This window comes from Chaetodon auriga, chromosome 14 (genome assembly GCF_051107435.1).
Source record: "Chaetodon auriga isolate fChaAug3 chromosome 14, fChaAug3.hap1, whole genome shotgun sequence".
In the NCBI taxonomy this organism is placed as follows: Eukaryota; Metazoa; Chordata; class Actinopteri; order Chaetodontiformes; family Chaetodontidae; genus Chaetodon; species Chaetodon auriga.
Window position 1 is genome coordinate 5613259 of NC_135087.1, and position 24908 is coordinate 5638166.

Genomic DNA, 24908 nt, shown 5'->3' on the forward strand with positions numbered 1-24908 from the left:
CCCTGTATGCTGCATGCAAATGTTTGCATGATTAGCCAAAATATAGTTTTGGGGATGTGTTGGCCTTTCTGCTGTTAAACTTTTGCTTTAATGACTTGCCATGTTTTTGAAGAGGCTTAAGCGCACAGCAGGAACCAGGTTAGTGGGAGAAATGAGGTTAAGTCTGGGAAACAGAGGACATGTTTAGATGCACTGCGACAGCCTGATTACTGTTAAACCCATGTTTAAATACAGCTGGCTGCTAATCAGATTTCTCCCTCACCTTCCTCCACATTGTTGAACCAAGGCCTCCACTGCCATATATTAAGTAAATTAGCAATAAGCAGTCTGGAAGACAGACTCTGTCCTGGGTCTTTTTCATTCACGTGCATACACGTAAAAAAAAAAATCCTGTTTGAAACCAGGTTGCACATTAAGCATATACACAGCCAAAATCCTTTCTCCAATTACAGACTTTTTGTTTCTTATTTACACCACACCGAAGAAATTTGACTGGTTCCTTAAAGGGGAATCCCAGTGATTTTTACACACCAAAATCAGTTTACACATGCCATGAGAAGAACCAGTGAGCCTGTGAAAACAGCTGTATAAGGCTCCCTGTTTCCCCGGAGGAAGCTTTGTTATGTCTGGGAAAATATCCCTTGTGATGTCAACAGAGTGATCTCCTTTTGGGATTGGAGACCGCAGATTTTTAATGGAAAGCCTGCGTTACCAAGCAGAGGTGTGGAGTTCGAAAGACATTTACCTTTTCAGTTGCACCATGGCATGCACAGGATCCATGTGGAGTTTGTGAGGATACCTCACCCTCTGCTGCATCAAAAATTGACATAAGTGAGTCCAATAATCAGGAGGAGAGTCTAACACCATGCACTGATTCAAACACACGTACTCTTCTCACACGAGCCTCATAAACCCAGTGTGATTCTGACAATGCACAAACACTTAACTGTTCATATAAATGGTAAAAATTTCCAGGTCTGTTTGCTCGAGAAAGGCCACTTTACTCACCGTCGCTCTCTTGTTGTGCTGTTGACGGTACACGTTCATGAGAGCGCTGCCCCTCGAGGGATTAAATGTTGTCAGCTTCTCGACTTGAAGTGGCGTCGTAAACATAATACAACACACAGTGCAGCACTACATTGTGTTGCTCCACGGTTTTGTTTTCTACTGACTACGCTGCTCCTCATCTTACTCTTGGTTGGAATGTGTTGTGAATGAAAAATGCCCACAATGCAGTTGCGTGTGAGGTGGTTTGAACACACGGCGTCTGGTATGCCTTAGCCTACAGATCTGAGGACACCGTCTGAATCATTTAATATGGGAGTCAGCGCAGGGCTTTATTGACAGAGCCCTTACCTCAGTATTGATTTTGTGGTGATGTTTTGGGTATGACTATTAGTATTTTCAAACACTTGATTTTGTTTATGGCGGCGGGTAATTTATTCACAGAGAAGAAAAAGGTGTTAGAGGACAGTTGGGTCTGAATTCACAGAAATGCAGCCTTTAAGACGAAGATAACACAATATTTAACTTATGTCACAATCTTAGCACAACCAAGCCCCCAGATGACATGTTCTCACATCACTGGATTGATTCACAGATCTCTGCGCTTCAGCAGGAATCCTGAGTAAACAGTTATTTTCCTTCTGACCAGTGATTTTGGAGCAGAAGAGTCCGTAGCTTCTTCAGTCCCTAGTCCTCCCACCACCACTTCCAACACACACTGTATCATAGAGGTGTAGTCAGTTTGTTAAGGTAATAACAGTCTGCCGTGCTCTCCTCACCTCCTCTTCTCACCCTCAGGCCTGCTCTTTCCTCTCTTTTCCCTCCCATCGCAGTCTCTCGGTCTGGTAAGGCGACCCATTCATCAATAATTGATAATTGGCTGGGACAGGTGAGATGGAGAGGCAATTTGTAGAGAGTATGGTGCGGGTGCACCGCCAGGAGATTGGCTCAGAGGAGGAGAAGGACCGAGGCTGGGGAGTTGAGTTGCTGCTCGAGGACGTGCAGCCAGGCCAGCTGGAAGGGCCAGCCAACTGATGCATCACTACATAATCCTGCATGTGTGTGAGTGTGTGCATGCATGTGTGTAAATTCATGGATATGTGCATACAGAAGATTTCTGAGTAACACATATTCAAGCACTCAGGCCCACATACTGACAATCAGCTCAGAAGTCAAGTTTGCTTATGTAACCCAGAAACACTGATCACATTTTTGCCTCAAAGGGCTTTACGGTCTATACGAGATGCTATACTGTCTATTCTTTACACACACGCACGCACGCACGCACACACGCAAAACAATATTTAAGTTTTAAGCCTCCAAAGGAGCAGTTGGTCTTTTTTCTGGTGGAGGCTGGAATCTGATTTTTCCCAGAAAGACATCACAGGAGGTGGTGGACTGAATCATTGCTCTTTTCTTTTATCTCTCTGAAAAAAATGAGCTCAGCAGGTGACTGATTAATTGATCGATGCCTTCATTCACGCATGGAAATAAACTCTTCTGAAACAGTCAATTACCGCAGAAAAATAGTTTACACAAAGCCGTTAAACAATCTGTCATTTATTAAGCAAGAGTGCAAAACATGTGCTGGTTCCAGCTTCTCATGTGAGAATTTACTGTTTTTATTTTGTTTTTTAACATCATAAACTGAACATATTGTGATGTTGCACTGTTGTTCAGACAAATTAAAACATTCAAAATGTGACCTCGAGCTATGGGGACTAGCATCTGACATTTTATAGACATGATTAATTGAAGCAGCTATCATCAGATGAATCAACAGTGAAGATAATCATGAGTTGCAGCCCTCCTTCAGAGGTCGTACAAGTTGGGAAAAGTAGAGGCAAACAGCCTCAGTCAGTCACAATCAGCTGCCGATGTGTGAGAAACAGTGGGCAGCGTTTAGCACCGCAGCGATCTAATTTTCCTGGAGGAAACACTAATTGACTGTTGGTGATCTATGAATTTAAGATTTGAAGCGTTGGCCCTACAGTTGCACGTGTGCCTGGTTGCCATCAGTTTTTGTGCCGCTCTGTTCGAAAACAAACTGCTTCTTCTGCCTCTTCCTGGATAAACTCTTTAATCCTTCATTCTTCTAATGCGGTCCCTGCATAACTCAGGAGCTGCAGTCATCCTTTTTTTGAAGTTCATTTTCTTTCTTCATTCATTTCAACTGATGTGCTGTCAAAAAAAAAAAGCGCAGAAAAATGTACACATCCTTTTTTTAGGCGGTTTACAGTGTCTGTGTATGCCACATGACTACGTCGCCTTCACAGGAAAAGCCAGTCTTACCAATAATTAATACACTCCTCTTGCAATTTAAATTTGATTCAGTTTTGCAGTGTTATAGATTTTTATGCTAATGCAGTGCCTCGGAGGGGAAACACTGCCAGCAGTTTTGAGCTCATTATGAGCAGCCTGGCTGGATAACTACTGGAACATCAGAACAGTAAATACCAAAAATGTAAAGTAAATGTAAAACACGTGTACATGTGCACAATGTAATAATTAGATACCCCCAAAACACATGTTTTCATGTCACGTATGCACATCGCACTCGATTGTCTCCACGCTCCCACAACTTCCCACCTCTATTTCCTCTCCCATTTAATCACGTGTTGTTTTTTCCCTTTTCTTTTATGAATAATCTCCGTCCATATTTTGCTGCCTTCACATGGCAGAAGATGGAGTGAGGCTCCTGCTGCGAGCGCGTGAATGTGTGTGGCTGCTGAGTGCCGGGCAGAGTGAGGGAGTGAAGGAGTACTTATTGATTTTGGCCACACATCTCTTCTCCTGAAAATCCCTTGATTGCTTTTGTTCTGCTCCCCGTCTCCCTCTTTCTGTCTCGCTTCCTCTAATGAAACTCCAAATGAATTGGAGCACGTACTGACTGCTCTCTTTCTCTTTTCTGCTCGCTCACCGGCCTCCGTCTCTCCACCGCTCTCTCCAGCATGTCTTTGTCTCTCTTCCTCTCGCTCTCCCTGCTGATTTCTCCATCGCTCCCCTTCCTCCTCTCCCTCTCTCTTTCTCGCTGTCCTCACGTCTCTCTTTCTTCATCTCCTTCTCCCTCACTCTTTACCGCCGTTGTCACACTTTCTCCCTCTGTGCTCTTCTTGCCTATTTTATCGGTCTCTCTGTTGATCAGTTTTCCTGTCCGTCTTCTCTTATCTCCTCTTTCCTCTTCTCCCCCCGGTCTCCCCCCGGTCTCCCCCACCTTTCATTTCCTCCACTCTCCTCACCCACACAGGAGGAAGGGAATGTACGATGGAGATGCTGCCGACCAGCAGCAGCTAAATCTATTCTTATAGAATGACTCAGACATGTGACCCACTCAAATGGGCTGATAGCCCTTCAGCAGTCGCTCTGTCCGTTCATCCTTGGACCGATTCTTGAGGACTGTTTTTCACCTTCGATTCTTGCTTTTCCTTGATGTAATCTGTTTGTTTTTGTGGCTCAGGGATTCTCCAAGATGTTTCTTTTAATTCAAGGTGCCGGGACCCCTAAGGTTACACCTGGAGTAAAAGAAAAATCTTGTATAATCTATGTCGTAGCACTCTAAGACACAATGCTGTATCTGCTGAGTTTGCTGTGAGAGAAATGAGCTCAATGGACACCACAAGCATAAAGGGAGGCACACAAAGTTCAGTTTACTAGTCAAGTGGAGTACTACTCAGCTTACAGTGTTTTCTGTAGCTCTAGATGAGCTTTAACAAGTCCTAGACCAGACAAAGACAGGTCGGGATGGTGAAAGTAGGATCCAGCGTTTTTCCAATGACACATACAAGAAACTAAATGTTAGGATATCTCGAAACCTGTAAAACTGATCTGTGAGCAGTCTCTCTTAATCTGTATCTATCTCCCCCTAACCATCAGTGCTACCTGATGGTCAAGGCACATGATTCTGTGAGTGTCTCTGTGTTGTTTATGTTTGCCTGTGTGCTGCTTGAACGCGATCTTGGCCACGTAGCTCTGTGGATAATCCACAGAACAGGTAGAGTAGGGTAAGGTCAGTGACAGGGTGGTCTGTGGATTACCCAGAACAACCGGGACATTGTTTCTGCAGAGGCATGTTCCTGCTGAGTTTTGAAATGATTTTTTTTCCTGTGTAAATCCTCTCACCTCCATTGTGTTTGGAAGACAGCAGAAATCTCAGAAATTGATATCTCTCCAAACCTGGGGGAAAATGAAGTGATCTGCATTCATTTTTCTTGGAGGGTGTGATTTGGGTGAACCAATCTTTTAATCTTAAACTAAAGTCCTTCCCAAGTTAGAAAGACCTTTCTTACAGTCTCAAACTTCAGCTGGTTCACACAAAGAGATGAGTACAGACACTGTGTTCAAAGATTTTTTTTAAATTATAAAATCACACATCCACATTACTTGGAAGAGTAAAATTTTTCTTTTCTTTTTGTTCTGTGATTTTTTTTTTTTTTTTTTCATTTTCTAAGTGTAGCTCACGTGATCGGGAGGTTTCTGTCCACCACCAGGAGTAAATGCTTATGGGGAAACATCTTATTTATTCATGGAAGTATTCAAATGTCTCAACAGCAAGTCTAAAAAAAAATCTTGGTTTCCATCTTTTGTGAAACCAACTATGTTTAACTTTAAATTCAAAACATAAAACTGTACTTCAGGTCCTCCATTTCTCAATAAAAATAGTGACTTTTCTCAATAGAAGCTGCAGAATTGCCCACAATGTGTCCAGTACTGCTTTTTATTCTATGGATAACAAAGAAGAGCAGACTCTACATTTTTAACATCCCATTCAGGTTCTTTCAGTCGTTTCCATGCTTGAAATACAGGAGATTACTCAAATAATAGTATATTGAAAACACATTTGGAGGGCATTAAAATGATGAAGAATCCCGAGGGGACAAAGGGAAGGGTGAAGCCCTGTGATATCCGTGGCCTCGCTTTTATAATAAGGCTAGAAATACAGAATTGGAGGAGAAAAGCTTTTCCCGATGATTGATTCACATCGCAGGTCTCATGTGGACATAATCAGTGAGGTTTTATGCAAAATAGAGTATGTGTACAGGAGTCTCTTCTCCCCGGGGACTTCATTGTTCCGGCTCATCAAGCGTGCATCCTTGTGCTTTATATCCCCTTGTTGTGCACCTGAGACTGTCTTTGGCCGCAGTCGATACATTTGCATCCCCCCTTCGTTTTCCCCGTGGACGTCATTGCTCCGCCTCCTCTGATGTGTGTGTGTTTGACCTTTGGTCCCTTTTGCCACCCAGGGGAGCTGGAGGAGGAGATGGAGAACCCAGAGATGGCGGAACTCCCCGAGAAACAGAAACATCAGCTCAGACACAGAGAGCTCTTCCTGTCCCGCCAACTGGAGTCTCTACCTGCCACACACATCAGGTATGCTGCTGGACAACACCGGCTTATTATACAGCTAAATGGTTGCTTTCAGTGTGTCAGTCTGACTTTTATTTCGGTTTTTCTTACTTTCTGTCTCTCCCCCAAGAGTTTTAGACTCACACAGTGCAGTATTATGACAGCAGATACCTATCACAGGCTGCGCATCAAGCCTCTGTACAGTTCTTTTAGGCTCCCGTTAAGTCCAACAATCAAGATTAATCAATGATAGAAATAATCTTCAGTTGCAGCCCTACTGACAAACCAAACACTGGCTCTGTGGAGGGCCTTTCGCATATTTTGCAAGCTTTGCGGCCTTCATACGTTCTCCTACGAGGCGAGGTGTTCAGCTGGTTGCAGTCTGAAACCTGGCTGCTTGAAGTCCAGCATGGACCCCCCCCAGTAGTGAGTAAACACTGGGGAGGTGCCCTTGAGCAAGGCACAAAAATAACAACAGAGTGAGAATTTAATTTCACCAAAAAAGATTCATAAAGTACCAGTTCTTACTAAAACTGTGGAGAATCCTGGCAAATATCAAAAATGTGGTGTGGCTCAGGAGGTAGTGCAGGTCGTCACCAGTTAAAGGGTCAGTGGTTCGACCCCCAACTCCACCAGTCAGCATGTCGAAGTGTCCTATAGCGAGATACTGAACCCCAAAGTGCTCCTGATGCTGTGTGTGTGAATGGGTGAGTGTAGCATGTGTTGTTAAGTGCTTCGAGTGGTCAAAGTAAGATTAGAAGAGCACTGTATAAATATAATCCATTCCATTTACCATTTCATCAAAATCTCAAGGATTAGGGCAGCATTATTTTCATCACTGATTAATCTGCCTATTTTCTCCTTTGATTAATTGATGAATTGTTTGGTCTGATTGATGGAAAAAAAGAGAGAAATGCCCATCACAAGATTCTTGAGCACAGGTGATCTTCAGATGTCTTGTCAGATATTTGATTATTTTTGCTTAAAAAAAAAAAAGGAACAGAAAACAAAGAAATCTTCCATTTAATTAACTAATCTCATTGCGGCTCTATTAAGCTAGGTATCTGGAGGTAGCATCAATTATTTAGTAGCAGCAAATGCTACTAAAATGGTAGCATTTCATCTTTGACACTGATCATATTAGTTTTTTAATTAACTTGGAGATTTAATTAAACAGTTTGACCAATTATTTCTGTGTCTGCTGCTCTTTTTTCTTCCATATTACTTTGTATAAGCTGCTTTATTCTGCTTTTATTGCTATTTATCTATATATTGCTTCTGTAAAAACTGCAGTCTGGACGAGGATGATGATGATGATGATGATGATGTTGATGTTGATGATGATGATGGTGTGATCATCCATTGATTCCATCAGTTGCATCATCTGCTGCACACACGGTGATGACGGCTGAATGAAGGTTGGGAGCCGAGTCAGATAAACTGGAAATAATCCAGTGATATGCAGTGTGCACGATGAGCACTAAATGTCAACAGAAAGCTGTTTCTTCATATAGAACCGCCTTTGCTCATCGGTAAGCTCCTGGCAAGCCCACCCAATCATTACCACATTATTACTTGACATTTCTGAAGAGAGGCAGGAAGAGCAACCTGACATCTGCTCGAGTAAAAATACTCCGAGCCGTTTGTTTAGCGAGGATTCAAACTTGATTAAGGTTTCTAACTTAACGCTGACGTGCGGCAAGTTTACACGAGGTGTTCGGGTTTATCGCCCTGCCAAATTGTATTTGCTTCGGGGTAAAGAGGTATGACTAATTAGCCGGTAAATAATCTGAATTCAGACGGTAGCAGTTAAGGGACAGAGATGAGCGCCGTTAGTGTCAACACACTGGACCGTGATTCATCAAATATCAGGCCGTGCCAGCTGGAAACCAACTGATATCATCGCCGTAGATTCTGAGATGCATCCTGCATCAAAGTATCCTCTTAGTTCCTCTCACAGAGGAGAGTTTGGACCCCGGTAGCAGCCTTCATCTGGCGCTTATGTAACATGTTATCCCCGAACTTTTAAGCCTCGTCTGTTATTCTGTGTTTCACATGTTAACGATTCACTCTTCGGTCCCCCCTCCGTGTCCTTCCTGTCCTTCCTGTCCTTCCTGTCCTTCCTGTCCTTCCTGTCCTTCCGTCCTCTCTCTCTGGACTGCAGGGGGAAGTGCTGTGTGACACTGCTGAACGAGACGGAAGCCCTGAAGTCGTACCTGGACAGAGAGGTACGTAACCAGCCCCCTCTAAACTGTGATTAGTTGTTTTAGATCACAGGGTTATCTAAGAGAGTGTGTGTGTGTGTGTGTGTGTGTGTGTGTGTGTGTGTGTGTGTGTGTGTGAGAGAGAGTGTGTGAGAGAGAGGGAGACTTATGAGTTAAGAGATTCTTGTTTCCAGATGAATTATTCAACGTGTTGACCCAGAATGTTCTTTTCACATACAGTAATGAGGAGACTAGAGACTAGTAGAGGGGAAAGTACGCGCACACACGCACACACACGCACACACACACGCACACGCACGCAGAGACAGATACACTCCTCTCTTTCACCTCTGCTTTTGCCCGTCTTGCTTCCTGTTCCTTTCCTTCCATCCTCACGCCTTCCTGCCATCTTTATTTCCCAGGATGCCTTCTTCTACTCGCTGGTGTATGACCCTCAGCAAAAGACCCTGCTGGCTGATAAGGGGGAGATCCGTGTTGGGAACAAGTTCCAGGCCGACATCACCGACCTCCTGAAAGAAGGTACGTCGTACTTAAAGCCTGGGCCTTTTAATTGACACAGTTTTCCAGAGAAGCTTATTCACAGGGTAGCACATTAACTTTTTCCTGCAGGGGTCTTTTTTTTTTTTTTTTTTTTTTTTTTTTTTTTTACACTGCTGTGTTCTGATTTTTCCTTTTTTCTTTTTCAGCATTAATAGGGGAGTCTGAGCCATAACAAACTATTCAACTTTTCATGCTTTTGTAATTGCTCAGTTCTCAGGAACATTTCATGAATTTTAAGCAGCTTTTTCCGCCCCAAGCCACCGTTTATTTTACTTTTTTACGAGTAAAGTTATTATAAAACAACTAACCTAGTTTCCATGGCAATCACGGTGTGGATGATTATACTGATTATACGTAATCAAAGCATTTAAAATGACAGATTATTGTCTGTGTGCTGCACAAGTGGTGGTTTTACAGTCACCAGGAGAGTATGGAAAGGATGGGCTGCGTGATGTTCCTTGAAAAGAAGAACTTTTAAAGTTACTAGACATCTGCTTTATTAGCATTGGGTTCGTTCATATTTTGCTGAAAAAGAAACAACAAAACTTCCTGTTTCTTAACAATGAAAGCTCCTATTTCCTCCTAATGCAGGATACCATGCACGCTCACATACAGGCAGCCACTGAGCGACTGAGTATGACGCGACCTGTACGGATGTGTAGTAAGCGTACTGTCATAATGTCCGTATGAATGAACCATCACACCAGGAAGCTAACACATGACCGTAAAGGTGCTTCCAGACTTCAGGGAACTTGACTACAGTAAAACCAGCACCTGTATTGTTTCCTTCGTCGTAATCTCTGTGGTTGCCATGGTCACACGGCGAGCCGCTGCCGCCGGCCTTGGCGTCAAGTCTGCCGCTACGTTTACATTGAAAACAATGGAGGCAGCAGCAATCGCGCGCCGTCTGAAAGCACATTAAAGCTGCAGTTACTCACACTTCATATTTCACATCCATGTTGATTAGATCATTATTTTAAACTCTATTAACTCCAGTTTAGGCGTTATACGTCGCACAACCTTTTCAGCTTTGCAACTTGTCCAGAATATTGAAGTCCGTGATTATTTTCATTCAAGCAGAAAGATATTTTCCAGATATTTTGTGCCAGTATTTTGTGCAGATATTAAGCATTTTTAAATGTGACTTTTTCTGCCGGATTTGGGGGTGCAGTGTTTTGCCAGAATTTTATTCTTAGCAGGTGGGAAAACCTCTGAAATTGCAATTAGGGCACCGTGGGACACTAAGCTCTCTAATTAAAGCCATATTAATGAAATTCTGTTACATGTGTTAGAAGCTCAGGCAGGTTGGCTGGTTTGTTGCAGGCTGGCAGCTTGACAGACGCCACCTATTCAACTCTGGGATTCATTAAAGCTTTACACGAGGTAGCGATTTTCGAAAAAGCAAGAATCAGGAAGGAAATCAAATTTGATTGTGGATTTTACAAACTCTCGCCATCCATATGTGGTCAGTGAGGCCTTGAACAGTATATGAGAATTAACTGTGTGTGTCTGCGTGTCTTCTGGGTCTGCGTAGGCGAGGAGGACGGTAGAGACTTGGAGAAACTGGAGGAGAAGGTCTGGGACCCCAACAGCTCACTGACAGAGAAACAGATTGACCAGTTCTTAGTAGTAGCTCGGTAAGTCAACACAAGTACACAAATAATTAAAAGAAAGCCTGTACATGACTGACAGAGGTGCTTCCTTGCTGTGATTTAGTTGACAAAAGTGATACCACTGTCATATGTGTGTGCTAAATCTGAAGCTTCAGCCAAGAAATGGTTAGCTTGGTTAGCATTGCATAAAGACTGGAAACAAGGGGAAACAGCTAGCATGTTTCTTTAGACAGAGCCGGGCTAGCAGTTTCCCCCTGCTTCCAGTCTATATGCTAAGCTAACCGTCTCCTGGCTCCTGCTCCATATCAAAAGGATAAAAGCGGTATCAATCGGATGTGTTAAGCAGTGCTGCTGCCCACATCACGTGACTTAGCGAGGCAGCTGGATTTCTAGACTAACATAACAATGCATTCATACAGGACACAAGGGGTCATTGCATGATTTGATGAGTATGGAAATGATGTAATTCTTATGCTCTGGCCTTCACAGTCAACAGACCTCCTCCCAAATGAACACCCACGGGAGGTTTTACAGTGATGTGTTAGGCAGCGCTTTTTGCTTTTTTCTCAAGTTTCAGGGCCACTGTAGGTTCTCCTACACGCTTGGAAGGGGAGGGGTGAGACGAGGGGTTTTCAATTGGTTGCAATCTGCAACCTCTGCAGTAAATACCACTAAATAGTACACACCGGTCCTTTAATTTGTCACTCATCTGTATATTATTTCTTCATCTCTTGCTTCATGTCTGTGTCCTGTAGGTCAGTAGGTACATTTGCCAGAGCCTTGGACTGCAGTAGTTCTATCCGGCAGCCCAGCCTTCACATGAGTGCTGCTGCAGCCTCCAGAGACATCACCTTGGTGAGATACACACAGATGAAAGCGAGCTAAGGTTAAATCAGCATCGCACCGTGGATGGAAAAGTGTAGGGGGAAGCAGCAGTGATAATCGAAGAAAACGCTTGTTGTGCACGTGTGTGTTTGCGTGTCGTTACGTGCTTTTGTGTGTCTTCGTGTGTGATTGTTGAGGCTTGGGTCTGGTTATCCTTAACAAGCACTTGGCCCCAGAAGCCTGGTGCGGGTCTATTCTGCCCTAGATCTTATCCTCATATATAAAACATAGACAAGAGTCCTCCTAGCTACACACACACACACACACACACACACACACAGACTCAAACACAGCCCAAAGCCGTGGACAGGGAGCTGCATATAAACTCCATGGACAAATCAAATAAAAATTAGTCATAATCCTCCCAAAAAGTCAGTAGAATGTAACAGAGTTTCACTGCATAAGGAGCTCAAACAACAAGTCCTGAGACTAACATGTATCGTATGCTTTAGTTTCATGCTATGGACACCCTCCACGCCACGGGCTACGACATGACTCGAGGCATCGCAGCGCTGGTGCCTCAGGGCGGACCGGTCCTCTGCAGGGATGAAATGGAAGAGTGGAGCGCATCTGAGGCCAACCTGTTTGAGGAGGCACTAGAGAAATACGGCAAAGACTTCACTGATATCCAACAGGATTTTGTGAGTAGAAAAGCAATAAGAAGCATATTTAAAGGAAGAGTTGCTTTTTGGGTCAGTATGCTTAGCTACGCTCTTGCTATAGGTTAGATGAGAAGATCAGGACCACTCTCATATCTGTCAATAAAATATGAAACTGCAGCCAGAGGATGGTTAGCGTAGCTTAGCTTAGCATAAAGACTGAAAACAGAGGAAACAACTCGACTTCTTTAAGGGAAAAAATATGTCTGTGAACTCTTCTGGTCGCCTGGTGACCTCACAGTGATGGTGCTTTTAATCTGTTTGTGTAAGAAGAATTTCAGCTTTATTGAATCGTATGTTTGAGATATGTTAGGATGACATATTGAGCACTTGGTACGCTGCTCATCAGCCTGTAAGTGGGATGCGTATAGTCTCATTTAGAGATGTGTACAGTGGATACTCAGTGTACCCATAATTGCTGCTTCTGAGTTCAGAAACCACAGAATTAGAGTTCTGTTGCAGGCATTTGGACTTCATGTAGGCATTTAGCTGATGTTATGTAGAACCACCTTCATGCACAATAGTAGTCTTGTAAAATGAGATTTCAACCAGCCCATAGTGAAGAGTGAAAATGCTAAAGCTAAGCACAACGACCAAGAATCCAGAGAAACATTCCTCAGAAATATCTTTGAGAAAAGTAACTAAGACCAGGAGAAAGCTGCCTTTCTTCTGCAGCTCCTCGCAGTCCTCAGTGGTGCTGCCTTTTGTCGACTTCACTACACATTGTGAGCATCACTCCACCACCTGGTGGCTGGCTGCTGTCAGTGCTGCTCGCTCAGGTTTCCACCCAGGCCTTCTCTCAAACAACAGGACTGCTCCACCATTATGGGTGGGGCCTCTGCTTGACAGCTCATTTTCCTTTCAAACTTCTGAGAGGGAACTTTACAGCGCAGCTTCAGTAGGTTTGGACAGATTTAGTGGCCTGCTGGGTTGTTTCTTGACATGTATATAAAGAGTCTCTTTGTATGAAATGTTTTTTTTTTGACAGATAAGGAAAATACAGTTGGTTTGAGATGTGTATATTCATGTGGGAGTGCTAAATCAGTGCTAAATTTTGAGTTCTGGTGCATTGTGAGCGTAGAAAATATTACACTCGCTTCTTTGTTGGTCTGGAGGTTGAAACATGGCAACCTGTCAGTCAGCGTAAGCTTCAGGCTCAATGAATGCTGCGATGCACAAGACACAGATGGAACTGAGGAGTGTGAAAACACAAACAGAATCAACTGCAAAGTGCAGAATGTTGCAGAAATGGCCAAAATGTTCATGCAGATTATAAAAATCTGGGTTTTCCATACCATTATTAAAGTCTCAGACATGCAGCCACATCCTGGTTTCTGGTCAAGCTTTGCCTCGATATGAGAGAAGCCTCGTTCGGACTGACTCACCCGAAGTGTTTGAGCTGCATGTGGAGGCTGTCCTGCAGAAGATCTGTCTTTAATTAAAATATAAGATTGCACCGAATTCATTGATATTCATCACGTTTTGAATACTTCCTTACTGAATTGTTGAAATCTGCTCTCACCACTTAAATAACCACTGCTTTGCAAGAATGATCGTTTTCCATTCTTCTCCAGTTGCCCTGGAAGTCCCTGACGAGTATTATCGAGTATTACTACATGTGGAAGACCACAGACAGATATGTACAGCAGGTAAACACATTCATTCCATATCAGGGATTAAAGAAACATCTTTTGAGGCCATCTAAACGGACATTTAGTCATTCAGCTTTATTGTTTCATGATAACTGTTTCACATTGATCCTTTTGTTTGCATCCGATTGAATCATGTCAGGCCCAAAATGATCCTTTTAAGCTTTTCTTCTTCTTTTTATTCTCCTTTTTTTCCCCCCAAACTTGGCCAGTGTCAGTGTGAGTGTATGTTTTGGCTTACATCTGTATTCTGTCGTCAGAGTATCTTCAAACTGAAGGTTCCAACAAAAATAATCCAAAATGCATTTTTCTTATTAAAAATGACTCAAATGCCAGTTTCATTTAGAAATATTCCACACGCTGCCTTAAAATCAATAAAATCCATATGAGGTTCTGAACTGAAAGTTGGCAAATTTGACCTTAAATGCTTGTTTTTTTTTTTTTACACTGGTGTTGTGAAAACTCATATCTCACTGTTCTCTCTCTCTCTCGCTGCAGAAACGGTTAAAAGCAGCCGAGGCAGAAAGCAAGTTGAAGCAGGTCTACATCCCTAACTAGTGAGTGCCTCAGTGAGAGCTCCTGTGTGAATATGGGGTTTAAACGTAGACGTTCAGAGGTTTAAACATCAACACGGAGCTGTCTGACCCTCTCCGCAGCGACTCTGGTGTTTTAAAGTCGGACATCTGCTGCTGTTGTTAGAGCACAACCCTTTCTTTCACTTTCTTCGTATTCATATCAGCTCTCAGTACAGTATCAGTCTCTGTCTGTGGCAGCAGACTGATGAATGTTATCTATTCTCTTTGGCCTGTATTATCTTTGCTGGCCTGACCCCCCCTTCCTCTGTTCCTGTACCCCTCCAGCAACAAGCCAAACCCCAACCAGCTGAGTAACAATGTAAAACCAGCTCTGGTGAATGGAGCGGCGGGCGCAGCCGTCCCAGGACCTCCAGGCTCAGGGCAGACCCCCGGCCTCGGCAGAGCCTGTGAAAGCTGCTACAGTAAGTCATTCACATGGGTGACACTGCTGCCTTGTCACTGTAATAGCTTTTGTTTCTGGCCTCATTGAAATGGAAGTATTGGCCTGATTTATTTCGATTTCGGTAAGTCTGGCTAATTTGTTCATGATGAACTTAAGGTGTGGCATTCACAGGTGCAGTCATATTATCAGAGGCTGTTGCATACTGAAAATGCTTTTTCCGTGAATATAATACAGTGTGTCAGTTTACACATATGTACTGTATCGTCAATAAGATGTATATGCGTGTTTTGGTGTACTTCAGGCTGCAGTGTGTGTTTCATTCTTTTTTCACCCTCCAGCTCTTATTATTCAGTGAATCTTAAAAAGGGAACCTCCCTCTTCATCATGAACATTTTCATTTTAAAACGGATCATTTAAAGAGCGCAGGTTGACGCTGTACTCTCTGCATGTGGCTCCCATTTGATACTTTCTCCCCGTTATTAAACTGGAGAGGAGAGAGAATTTCATCATGTGTCCTGCAGCAGAGTGTTGTTTGAGTTATTTTAGTGGTTGTAGTTAATTCAGCGATGAATGATTAAAGGTTGTGCTCTCGCTTGCAAGTACACGAGCATGTGCTGCTGATTATGCCTGAGCCGTCTTGGGCATGTTGTGCATGTGTGTGCGTACGCTGCACCCCCTTTCCTTTGTCTGATTGTGATTGTGATTGTGTGTGTGTGTGTGTGTGTGTGTGTGTGTGTGTGTGTTTGTGTGTGTGTGTGTGTGTGTGTGTGTAGCCAGCAGCTCCTACCAGTGGTACTCGTGGGGACCCCCGAACATGCAGTGTCGCCTGTGCGCTTCATGCTGGACCTACTGGAAGAAGTACGGAGGGCTGAAGATGCCCACGAGACTGGACGGAGAGAGGCCTGGACCCAACCGCAACAACATGGTATTAACACACACACACACACACACACACGCTTCACTGGACATTTAGTTTATTCATTCTGCACACCACCAGCCTCACTGTTGGCCCAAAGCCTTTCTCCACTCTTAAAGGAATAGTTCATCTTCATCTCAATTAATTATTGTTGTTAAGGTTTTAAAATGTCCCAGAAAATGGAGTTTTGATCTCAAGGTGATGTCTTTTTTTTGTCTATCAACAGTAAAAACAAAAGATACTCGGATAGAAAATCATCAAGTCTTGACATTTTTACAGTGCTTAACACAGTGCAACTCGAGAAAACACCTGCAAATGAACAGAACGGGAGCTAATTAAGAAAACATCTTCATTAATTTGAAAACATGTGCGCCACACAACACAACCAAATACACGAAATGACCCCAGCAGTGTTTCCAGAGGACACTAAAAAGCGCTGAACACGGCTTGTTGTTGTTTTAAAGTCAGGTCTGTGTATCATCTCTTCATGTTTATGTTGTGGATTTTTGACTCGTGCTGCTGCTGCTGCTGCTCCACTCTGCACTTAAAGTGACACGCACCCCACATGACCTGAGATTTCTGTCTTTCTATCATTCATTTTAACGACACGTGGGGAGATTTAATGTTAATTACAGATTTTAACCTTTGCTAGCCTCCCACCAGTGTTGACAGACGGCCTGTAGCCTGTGCGGTAATCATTCAGGCGTCATTAGACCAGAAATATCCCGAGGTGTCGGCCACAGAAGGCCAAGCATTGTAACGATGTGTGTGTTTTCTCAAGCTGCAGTGTGTTGAGCTCTCTCGTGCTTACTGTACATATGAGATACTGGAAGTTGACTTTTATGTAAATACTGCAGACCCGTTCATGTACTGCAGTGTGTCAGTAAGCCAGGTTAAGTTCCATTCTCAAAGCTCCATTTTGCCAACCAGCATCAATAAATCAAAGTAATTAAACCTAGAGGTGACAATTTGACCTCCATCACTGTTCATTAGATCAGTGCACGAAGGCCACAAACACCCCCGTGTTGTGAATGTGTTTGTACCTCCAGAGCCCCCACGGCCTGCCCCTGCGGCACAGCGGCAGCCCCAAGTTCGCAGTGAAGACGCGACAGGCTTTCTACCTGCAGACCACGGGCCTGACGAGGATGGCACGCCGCCTCTGCCAGGACATCATCAGGCCGCGATATCTCGCCAGGCACCCCTACCTCCCTGTCAACACGGCAGCCATCAAGGCAGAATGTAGGAAACCCGATTCCTCTGCTTTTCGGGACTTGAAATGTGTCATTATTGTTAAAGAGACAGTTTTTCTTTTGTGCTGTGTGATCGATTGTGTATTTTTGCGATGGATTTCTGCAGGTGCGTTGCGGTTGCCAGATGGCCCGAAAAAGCCTTTGCCACTGAAACCTGTGGAACGGAAACCTCTGGAGTCTGTGGTTCGGTATTTAGGTAAGAAAGAGGCGGCCACCTGCTGAGTCTTTCATGTCTGAGCTTCTGTTTACTGTCAGTTTGAGCTGGGTGTGTTGGATCTGTGCTCTGTGGACGACGACATCAGTGGTCCTGACTGAAATATCTCAGCAAGGATTTTAGAGATTGTCATGAAATTTTGTGTAGACATTCGTGCTCTCCAGAGGTTGAGCTGTAAATACCTCGGTGATCTCCTGACTTTTCATGTGACATATTCATGCTCCTCTCAGGATGAATTATCATCATTTTGATGATCTCTGAGTGCCATCATCATGTCAACACAGCAGCATGCTTACGTTAGCCTGCAAAAGTTAGCATTTTTTAGCCCAAAGCAGCATGGTGCTGCTCGCCTGGCTGTAGACTCTACCAGTGCTGATATTAACACTTTGTTCCTGAAATGATCAAACTTTGATTCTGAAGAAGGAAAATCAAAGCATAGAAGTATTTTCTAATTTCTTCTTCTCTTCATCCTCGGTTGCTCCTTGTGGTCCATTCTGCTGATCTAAAACAACCTCTCTGTCCTCTTTTTTCCCCTCTCTCTGTATTTTACATTCATGCTTCCTCATTTTCTCTCCTCTCTTTCACCCACAGAAGCACATCCCCGTCCAGCCAAACCCGACCCCCCGATTCGCGGAGGGTCCATCTCTACAGGCAGCCTGACGCCCATAAAGTCCTCCCCCATCCTCAACAATGGCTCACCCACCATCCTGGGCAAACGCACCTATGAGCAGCACAACGGACTGGATGGTGAGTGAGAGCAGGGAGCTCGTTCATGCTTTCATGAGCTCACTTTTAAACGTGTAATTTGATTCGAAGTCGAAAGTAGCAGAAAATGAGCATGTTAGGAGAAGTCAAAAACACATTAAAGTGAAGATTATTTCCCAGTTTTTCCTCAAATCTGATAATCATGATATTCTAATCTAAATGACTAATTACTTGGTAGTTTTAATAAGAGATTTTTAATGGGATATGATATTTTATGGAGGAAATTACTTGAAATTGGGCCCCAGCTGCTGGTTTTTAATGGCCGTTTATGAGCAAATGTGACTCTAAAGGTAGTTTTTTGTCTGTATGAAATTCTGTCATCATTAGCTTTTAAAGCAATCTTTCATGTCATTTCTTTCTCATTACAGTCTGATTTTAATTATTTTGACTGTATTACTGACTGTCGGAGTTCAATTTTTAATGTCTTTGCTAAACACTGAGCATTTTAATATTTGAGGAGAATGTAAAAGCACATCTGAGCTCCGCGGCTCGCTCGATGGCTACAAGACACAGTTGAGATCCAACGCCGAAGGGTTAAGAGTTTGTGAGGGGCTCTTTATTTTTTTGGGTTACGTCCCACTTTCCCCTCTCCCCTGTGAAATGAGAGAGGGGAAGAGACAGACTGAGCGATCAAGAGAGCCAGAGTACGCCAGAGAGAGACTGAGAGGAAGAGGGAGAGAGGATCGGATCGGCCCTGCTGCTCTAGCTGGAGGCTACGGTCTACGTTGTCATGGTAACGCCGAGGAAGAGGAGGAGGAGGGCTTGGTTAAGTGTATCCTGAGGGAGAGCATCTCCACTGGTCTGTGAGCCCACCTCAGGCCCAGGCTGGGATAACACACCAGGAGGAGATTAGAGTTGGAAAGCAGCCAGACTGGAGTATTAGGGATTAGTTTTGATTTATTTCTATTTTTATTTGCTTTTTTTTTAAATTGGCAATTATCACAACGGTTGTATTCTTGTGTTTTAGAAATCAGGAAATCACTCAGTACCTGCAGTACGTGTTCTGCAGTCCTCTGTATCGACTGCTCTGTTTTCTAATTGAATTGATCTTTATTGTACAGACTCTTGTGGAGAGACGCTGAAACTTAAAGGAACAGGAACGAGCAGCTCCGCTCTCTCTATGTATTATTTGCATAAACGTATCAAAGCACATGTTGGTTTTCACTTCAGACCTGGTTGCTCTTCATCTGTGCAGAATAATGAGAATTACTGCCTCGTGGATAGTGGTCGCTGTCAAACAAGCGTGTTGGCTGAATGCTAAAATAATAAAAATATGGCTTTGTGTGAGTCAGACTGTGAACAATACGATGATGAATATTTATAAAGATAAATTGCTGAATGTCTTACTGTTAACTGGTATTTGGCACAAACAGGCTGCTCGTTTCTGTGCAAAGCAGGTGAAGAGGAGAGAGTGTTTCCAGTTTCAGCTGTCGTGAAGGATTCAACGCTAACTCTTCCGTTAGCTAACCGTTAACCTGTTGCTGTTAGTAAGATGTTGTCAAAGCAGTAAAGCAGACAGACCTGATTCGTGGAATTTGATGACCTCCGGCTCTGTAAACACTGGTGAGGTGAAATCAGCCGAGCTGTGGGAAAATTGTTTATGGAAGTATTTTCCAAACATGACAGCGTTTGAGTGATCAACAGACAGGACAGGTGATTCATAAGGTGTATTCACGTCCGTTCTGTTCGTTCTGTAGATGTACTGAAGACATTAGTACCTCATGGATCCACCAGAGGGCAGTAGCATCGGTGAACTGATGTGTGTGTGACCAGCATCCCCTGTGCTCTTCCTCCTCTGCAGGCTCTAAATCCAAAGGCCTGACTCCACAGTGGGACATCATGGCCAAACGGGTGAGCGAAGCGGCGCGTCCCTCGGTCTCCCTGCAGGACGAGGTACATGAACTGGACTGAGCACTCTGTGGGAACGACCTCTACGACAAACCCCAGTGAGGTGAGACCCCTCCATGTTACACTCACACATTGTTTCTGAAAGGTTTGAAATGGGATTTAGATTTTATGATTTTAGAAACTAAAGTTCATTTCATTCAGTCTGGACTGAGAAAAAAAACCCATTATTGCCTTTTAGTTCTGGTGAGATTCATGTTTACATTGACTTTTCCCAAAACTAATAATCATGAAGTCTTACGGACTGACAGTGAACTCTGATTGGACAGTTTTGGTGATGTCAGCACACAGACCAACATGGGCAAATTACAAAATGACTGTGTGGTAACTGCTTGGGAACCAAACCCGCAGCCTCAGAATGAGGCATTAATGAGCGTTTTATGAGTCGATGAAGTGAGTATAAGTCACCATTTTTCACAGCTAAAAATCAGAAATCACATCATGAACGGGAGCAAAGAGACTCTGAGCTGCACTCAAACTTGAAACTAAACCTGCTTTTAAAAAAAAAAAAGAGTTTTTAGTGTTCAGCTTTTAGGAGAATGATTCTGACTGCAGGCTCGGTGTAAAAGCACCCTGAAGTTTTTTCTTCTTCTGTGGTGACTGATGGTAGACATCAGCTGTGAGCGTCACTCAGATCCATCATCTGTAAAAACCACGAACATGTAACCGCTCTCATAACGACTCCCTTTGTGTGTGTTCCTCAGTGGAGGAGGACACGAAACGGAAAGGCATTTTCCAGGAAACCATAGCCGAGGGCAGCTGAGGGGAGTTGTGGCTGGACGGAGACGAGCGTTGACCACCTTCTTCAGTCAGTACGGGTCTGTCACGCTGCTGAAGACCAACCCATCATCGATCAGCTCGGCTGTGGTCAATCAGAAGATGAGCCTGACTGTACAGGACTGTGTTTATTACTTACATTTCTCGTTATAACTGTTATTGTAATTATTGTTATTGTTATTATGATTTTTTTTTTTTTTTTACTAACTATAACTCCGCTTATTGTTTGTCGATCAAACGATGGAACTTGTGAAGTTTCATGAAAAATGCTTGCAAAGCCCTGTGGAAAAGGGTGGAAGGACTGTAACATACGCCACTCGCATCTTCTATGTTTTTGTTTTTTTTAACAAGTTAAATTCAACAAAGAGACGCACTTTTATTTCAGCGACATGAGTTAACTTTCAACCAATCTGAATGCTTTACGGGAAATCTTCTGTTTTGTGAGCCGGCCCTGCTCTTCGGCCAGAGAGGTTTAACTTATTGAGAAAGACTTGCTGTTTTTTCTACCTTTTTCACAAGCAATGCATCTATGCTTAGATAATGTAATTAAAAAAGATAATTGATTTTCCCTTCTTCTTTTGGTGTCTCTGCACAGACGTGGTCGTTCTTTCTCCAAACTCTCAGCGGTCTGCAAAATATTTGACACTTTTCATTTCAATTTCAGTTTTGTGCCCAAAAAAAAAGATCAAAATTAGTAAAGATTATTGCACAAGCACAGCGACAGCTTAAAAAGCAGGATTGTCGTCTGCCTTCATGTCCAGTCTTTTTGTCGGTGTGTATTTATGTTCATCGGGAGCTTCAGAGAACAGACTGATGTCCGACACATTTACTGCACCGTTACCCCTTTAGATGTGGAGCTTTACAGTTCATCATTGAAACAGCTGTAATTAGCTGTAATTAGAACAATAACAAACTTTGAAATTCACCCACCCCTTTAAATTAATTGTTACTACATGAGTTCTAAAGGATAAACATACCACCAACTGAAAACAACAAAAATAGATGAGAAAATAAAGTGATGAAGAAGCTGCTAATACACACATACAGAATTATTTGTCCTATTATTCACATCCTTTAATAGACCTTTATCATTTTCCACTTCCTGTTGACTCCAGGCTTTGCTCCCAAGCGTCTCACCCACCTTCAAAAATTCAAACCTGTTTTTCTCCTTCTTCAAATCCTTTTTTAGAACCCACCGATACTTAAAAAACACTTAGAAATGTTCAGTGTTTAATTGATGTCTCTAAATATAGATGCTGTCTCCATCATAATGACGATGTTCAGGTCTTTTCCTCCATCATCCCTGAAATTACCAAACATTGTGGTTAAAGGGAAACTATAAAGAGTCTAAACTCGTCACATTATTATGATGTACTTTTTAAAACAGAGTTTTTTTACGTGGGAAAATCAAGATTCAGCACAATAAAGTAAACAGAGGATAGAAGAAAAGACCCAGCCGTAAGAAAAGATTTAAAAATGCAAACCAATCAAACATGTTACAGCTGAAGTCAAACAAACAGCTTTATGCTTCTGCTCCTCTACATCTCAGAGGTAAATGTTGTACTTTTACCACATTTGTAGCAGTTACTTCCTGTCCAGTGAAAACCATGTATCGCCTAATTTGGTGCGTCTAAATTTGAGTGTTTCTGATGAAGTGAAGGATTAAGTGTTCCTCTACGGACTTGATAAATCTCTCCTCCTTCTTAAGCTGAATAAACTTTTCGGAAACCCTCTCTGATCAGCTGGAAAGTTCTCATGAACAGCTGACTTTTTAGAGATACGTGGTTCTCACAGGACACTGACAGTACAAACATGATGATCTGATAGAATATGATGCACTGCTGTAGTTTAAACTACTCAACCGTATATAAAGTAGTCTAAATGAGCTCAACCTTAAACATCTACAGCAACGCTTTGAATGCAGGACTTTTACTTCTAACGGTGTATTTTTACACTGTGGTAATAGCACTTTTACTTAAGTAAAGGATCTGAGAACCTCCTCCTCTACTGCCACTGACACGTTTTATTAAGTATTGCGTGGAGTCCTCCATCAGCTCTACATGTACTGCATGTAACTGAGCGGTTTCTCTCAGTTTTCCCTACAGATCATCTCAAGCTTGGTGGGATTGTACATTAAGAAACTGCATCTTCATCGCTAATTTCAAGAAGATTACAGTCCAGACGTTGGCTACCATTGGAGTTTGGTCGTGAAGCCACTGCAGTGTTGTCTGACTGGAGGTCACTGAGCTCTCTCTCTCTGTCTGAGACTGTTTGTACTCTGGAGAAACTCAGTATTTACACTGAATATATATCTGCTGGTACAACTCCTACTCATCATGGACCGAGAGTCCAGGCTGTTATTTCTGCAGGACGAGGTCGATGCTGATTTCTAATATAATGATTTGAGTGAACGCCCCTCCCGTCTTTATGAGACTCTGAGGAAAACGGCGTCCGTTAAGTATTTTACTGTGTGCCGTTAATGTCCAGCTGAAATCATATCGGTGAGTGAGCGTACAGATAACGTAATTACAATGTGCTTCAGATCACCCGGCGACCATTCATGTCTCATTGAGGACCTCTTAAATGGAAAGAATGAGTCAATATTTCAGTCACATCCTGACTTACGTTATCATACATCATCAGGTTTAATCATTTCACCCAAAGTGCCTTTTTTCTTGGCGTACCAGTAACGAATCTCCCTCTGCACAGAAACCAGTACAGCTCTGTGTTGTCACTGAACTCTATTGTGGTTTCCTTTATTTTGACTGCACTGTGTGCATGTGACACCAGTGCAGCTGATGGTCCTTGGATAGTGAACATTTTGTCTAAATCCACCTCTGACTTCTTCCTCAAAAAAGATCAACAAGCCTCAATAACTGGTGGATCCCTGGTAGTGGTCCCACAAAAACTTAGCATATTTATTGTCTTAATAACTAATAAACCACCAGCTGTGATATGATGACTGCACTGGAATTAAGAGAGCATGAAAGTCAGTTAACAAGTGAGCAGAAAAGTTGAACTTGTCCATGTTTATGTAACCATTTCAGTCCCGGGCCAAAACCTTCCAGTTATGTCCCTCTCAAAGTCTCTCATCAGCTTCAAATATGGACACACTGCATACAAAAACAATGTTAACAGCCTCATAACTAATAAATGATGAAGGCGAAAATTGATTAAGAGCAACAACAAAGATTTTGTCAAAGTAACTTTAACTAGTATTTAGTGAACTCTGCATCAGGGAGAGTGGGACACAACCAAAATGGCAATGGCCACCTGATGCTCAGGTGTTGCCTGGATCGCTGTCACAGCATGAAAAGAGGGATTACACCCATGTGCGACAGTTGATCTGGTTTATAAGGACCAGGGTTGTTCATATGTTGACTCACAGTGAAATCCACCAATCGGTTCGTGTACAAGCTTCACTTAATTAAACAGTGAGTGGGAGGCTGGTATCCCACTAGGAGTGGTAGAGTTCAACGTCTTACAAAAGGCAATGAAAACAATGGAAGAACAAACATTTAGTTCAAAACAGAACAGAGAACATGTACATTTGGAGTCTGGCCTTCAAGGTTTTCATCAGAGCTGTTCAAAGACTGTTACTGACAATGGCAGAAAGCTTCTGCCGCATCGAGCTAACATTATCCACCATAAGCTGCCGGTCACACCAGACCAAGTAAGGCTGCAGCAGCGAAAATCCTCAGGTGCGCCGAATTGATCAAAGGTACTTTTGTTGCTTATTAATAAAACCTTAAACTGTTAGGTTTTAGTTTTGGTAGAATGTAAAGGAGTCTGTCACAGTCCATGACTCAAGAATAAATCATAACAAGTTAACAGGAAGACATTTTTTTAGTTGACTGACTTCCTGTAATAGCTGATGGGAGTCCTTAGCTCAGCACTTGTTTGTAAATGATTAAAACTGGTCTTTCTACCACACATGGTGACTCCACCACATGCCCTTACTTTGCCAAAGGAAACAGTTTGAGAGTAAACTACAGCGACGTCATTGACATTTATGACACTGATAATGGTGTGTGAGTTTCAGGCTGCTACACACCTAAAAACACCACTCCTCTGTCCTAAATCAAACAAGACATTATTATTGGTGCGGGTGTCACCTGTTCTTGTTTTTCTATGTATATGTGAAGGTTTACACTTATTCAAACTTCAAAAACAGGTGTTTAGAA

General features: G+C 42.9%; 1 protein-coding gene across 1 annotated transcript in view; it reads left to right on the forward strand.

Moving 5' to 3' along the window:
* mta1 (metastasis associated 1) overlaps positions 1 to 21288 on the forward strand; it is a 39585-nt gene extending 18297 nt beyond the window's left edge. Inside the window, exons 4-18 of the mRNA XM_076748348.1 lie at positions 6246 to 6372; positions 8513 to 8576; positions 8975 to 9092; positions 10648 to 10750; positions 11482 to 11581; positions 12064 to 12252; positions 13845 to 13919; positions 14418 to 14476; positions 14780 to 14916; positions 15671 to 15822; positions 16863 to 17052; positions 17170 to 17259; positions 17869 to 18024; positions 19844 to 19993; positions 20652 to 21288. Of these exons, the coding sequence (XP_076604463.1) occupies positions 6246 to 6372; positions 8513 to 8576; positions 8975 to 9092; positions 10648 to 10750; positions 11482 to 11581; positions 12064 to 12252; positions 13845 to 13919; positions 14418 to 14476; positions 14780 to 14916; positions 15671 to 15822; positions 16863 to 17052; positions 17170 to 17259; positions 17869 to 18024; positions 19844 to 19953 (1670 nt within the window). The 3' untranslated portion in view covers positions 19954 to 19993; positions 20652 to 21288. The remainder of the gene's footprint in view (positions 1 to 6245; positions 6373 to 8512; positions 8577 to 8974; positions 9093 to 10647; positions 10751 to 11481; positions 11582 to 12063; positions 12253 to 13844; positions 13920 to 14417; positions 14477 to 14779; positions 14917 to 15670; positions 15823 to 16862; positions 17053 to 17169; positions 17260 to 17868; positions 18025 to 19843; positions 19994 to 20651) is intronic.
* The last annotated feature ends 3620 nt before the right edge of the window (positions 21289 to 24908 follow it).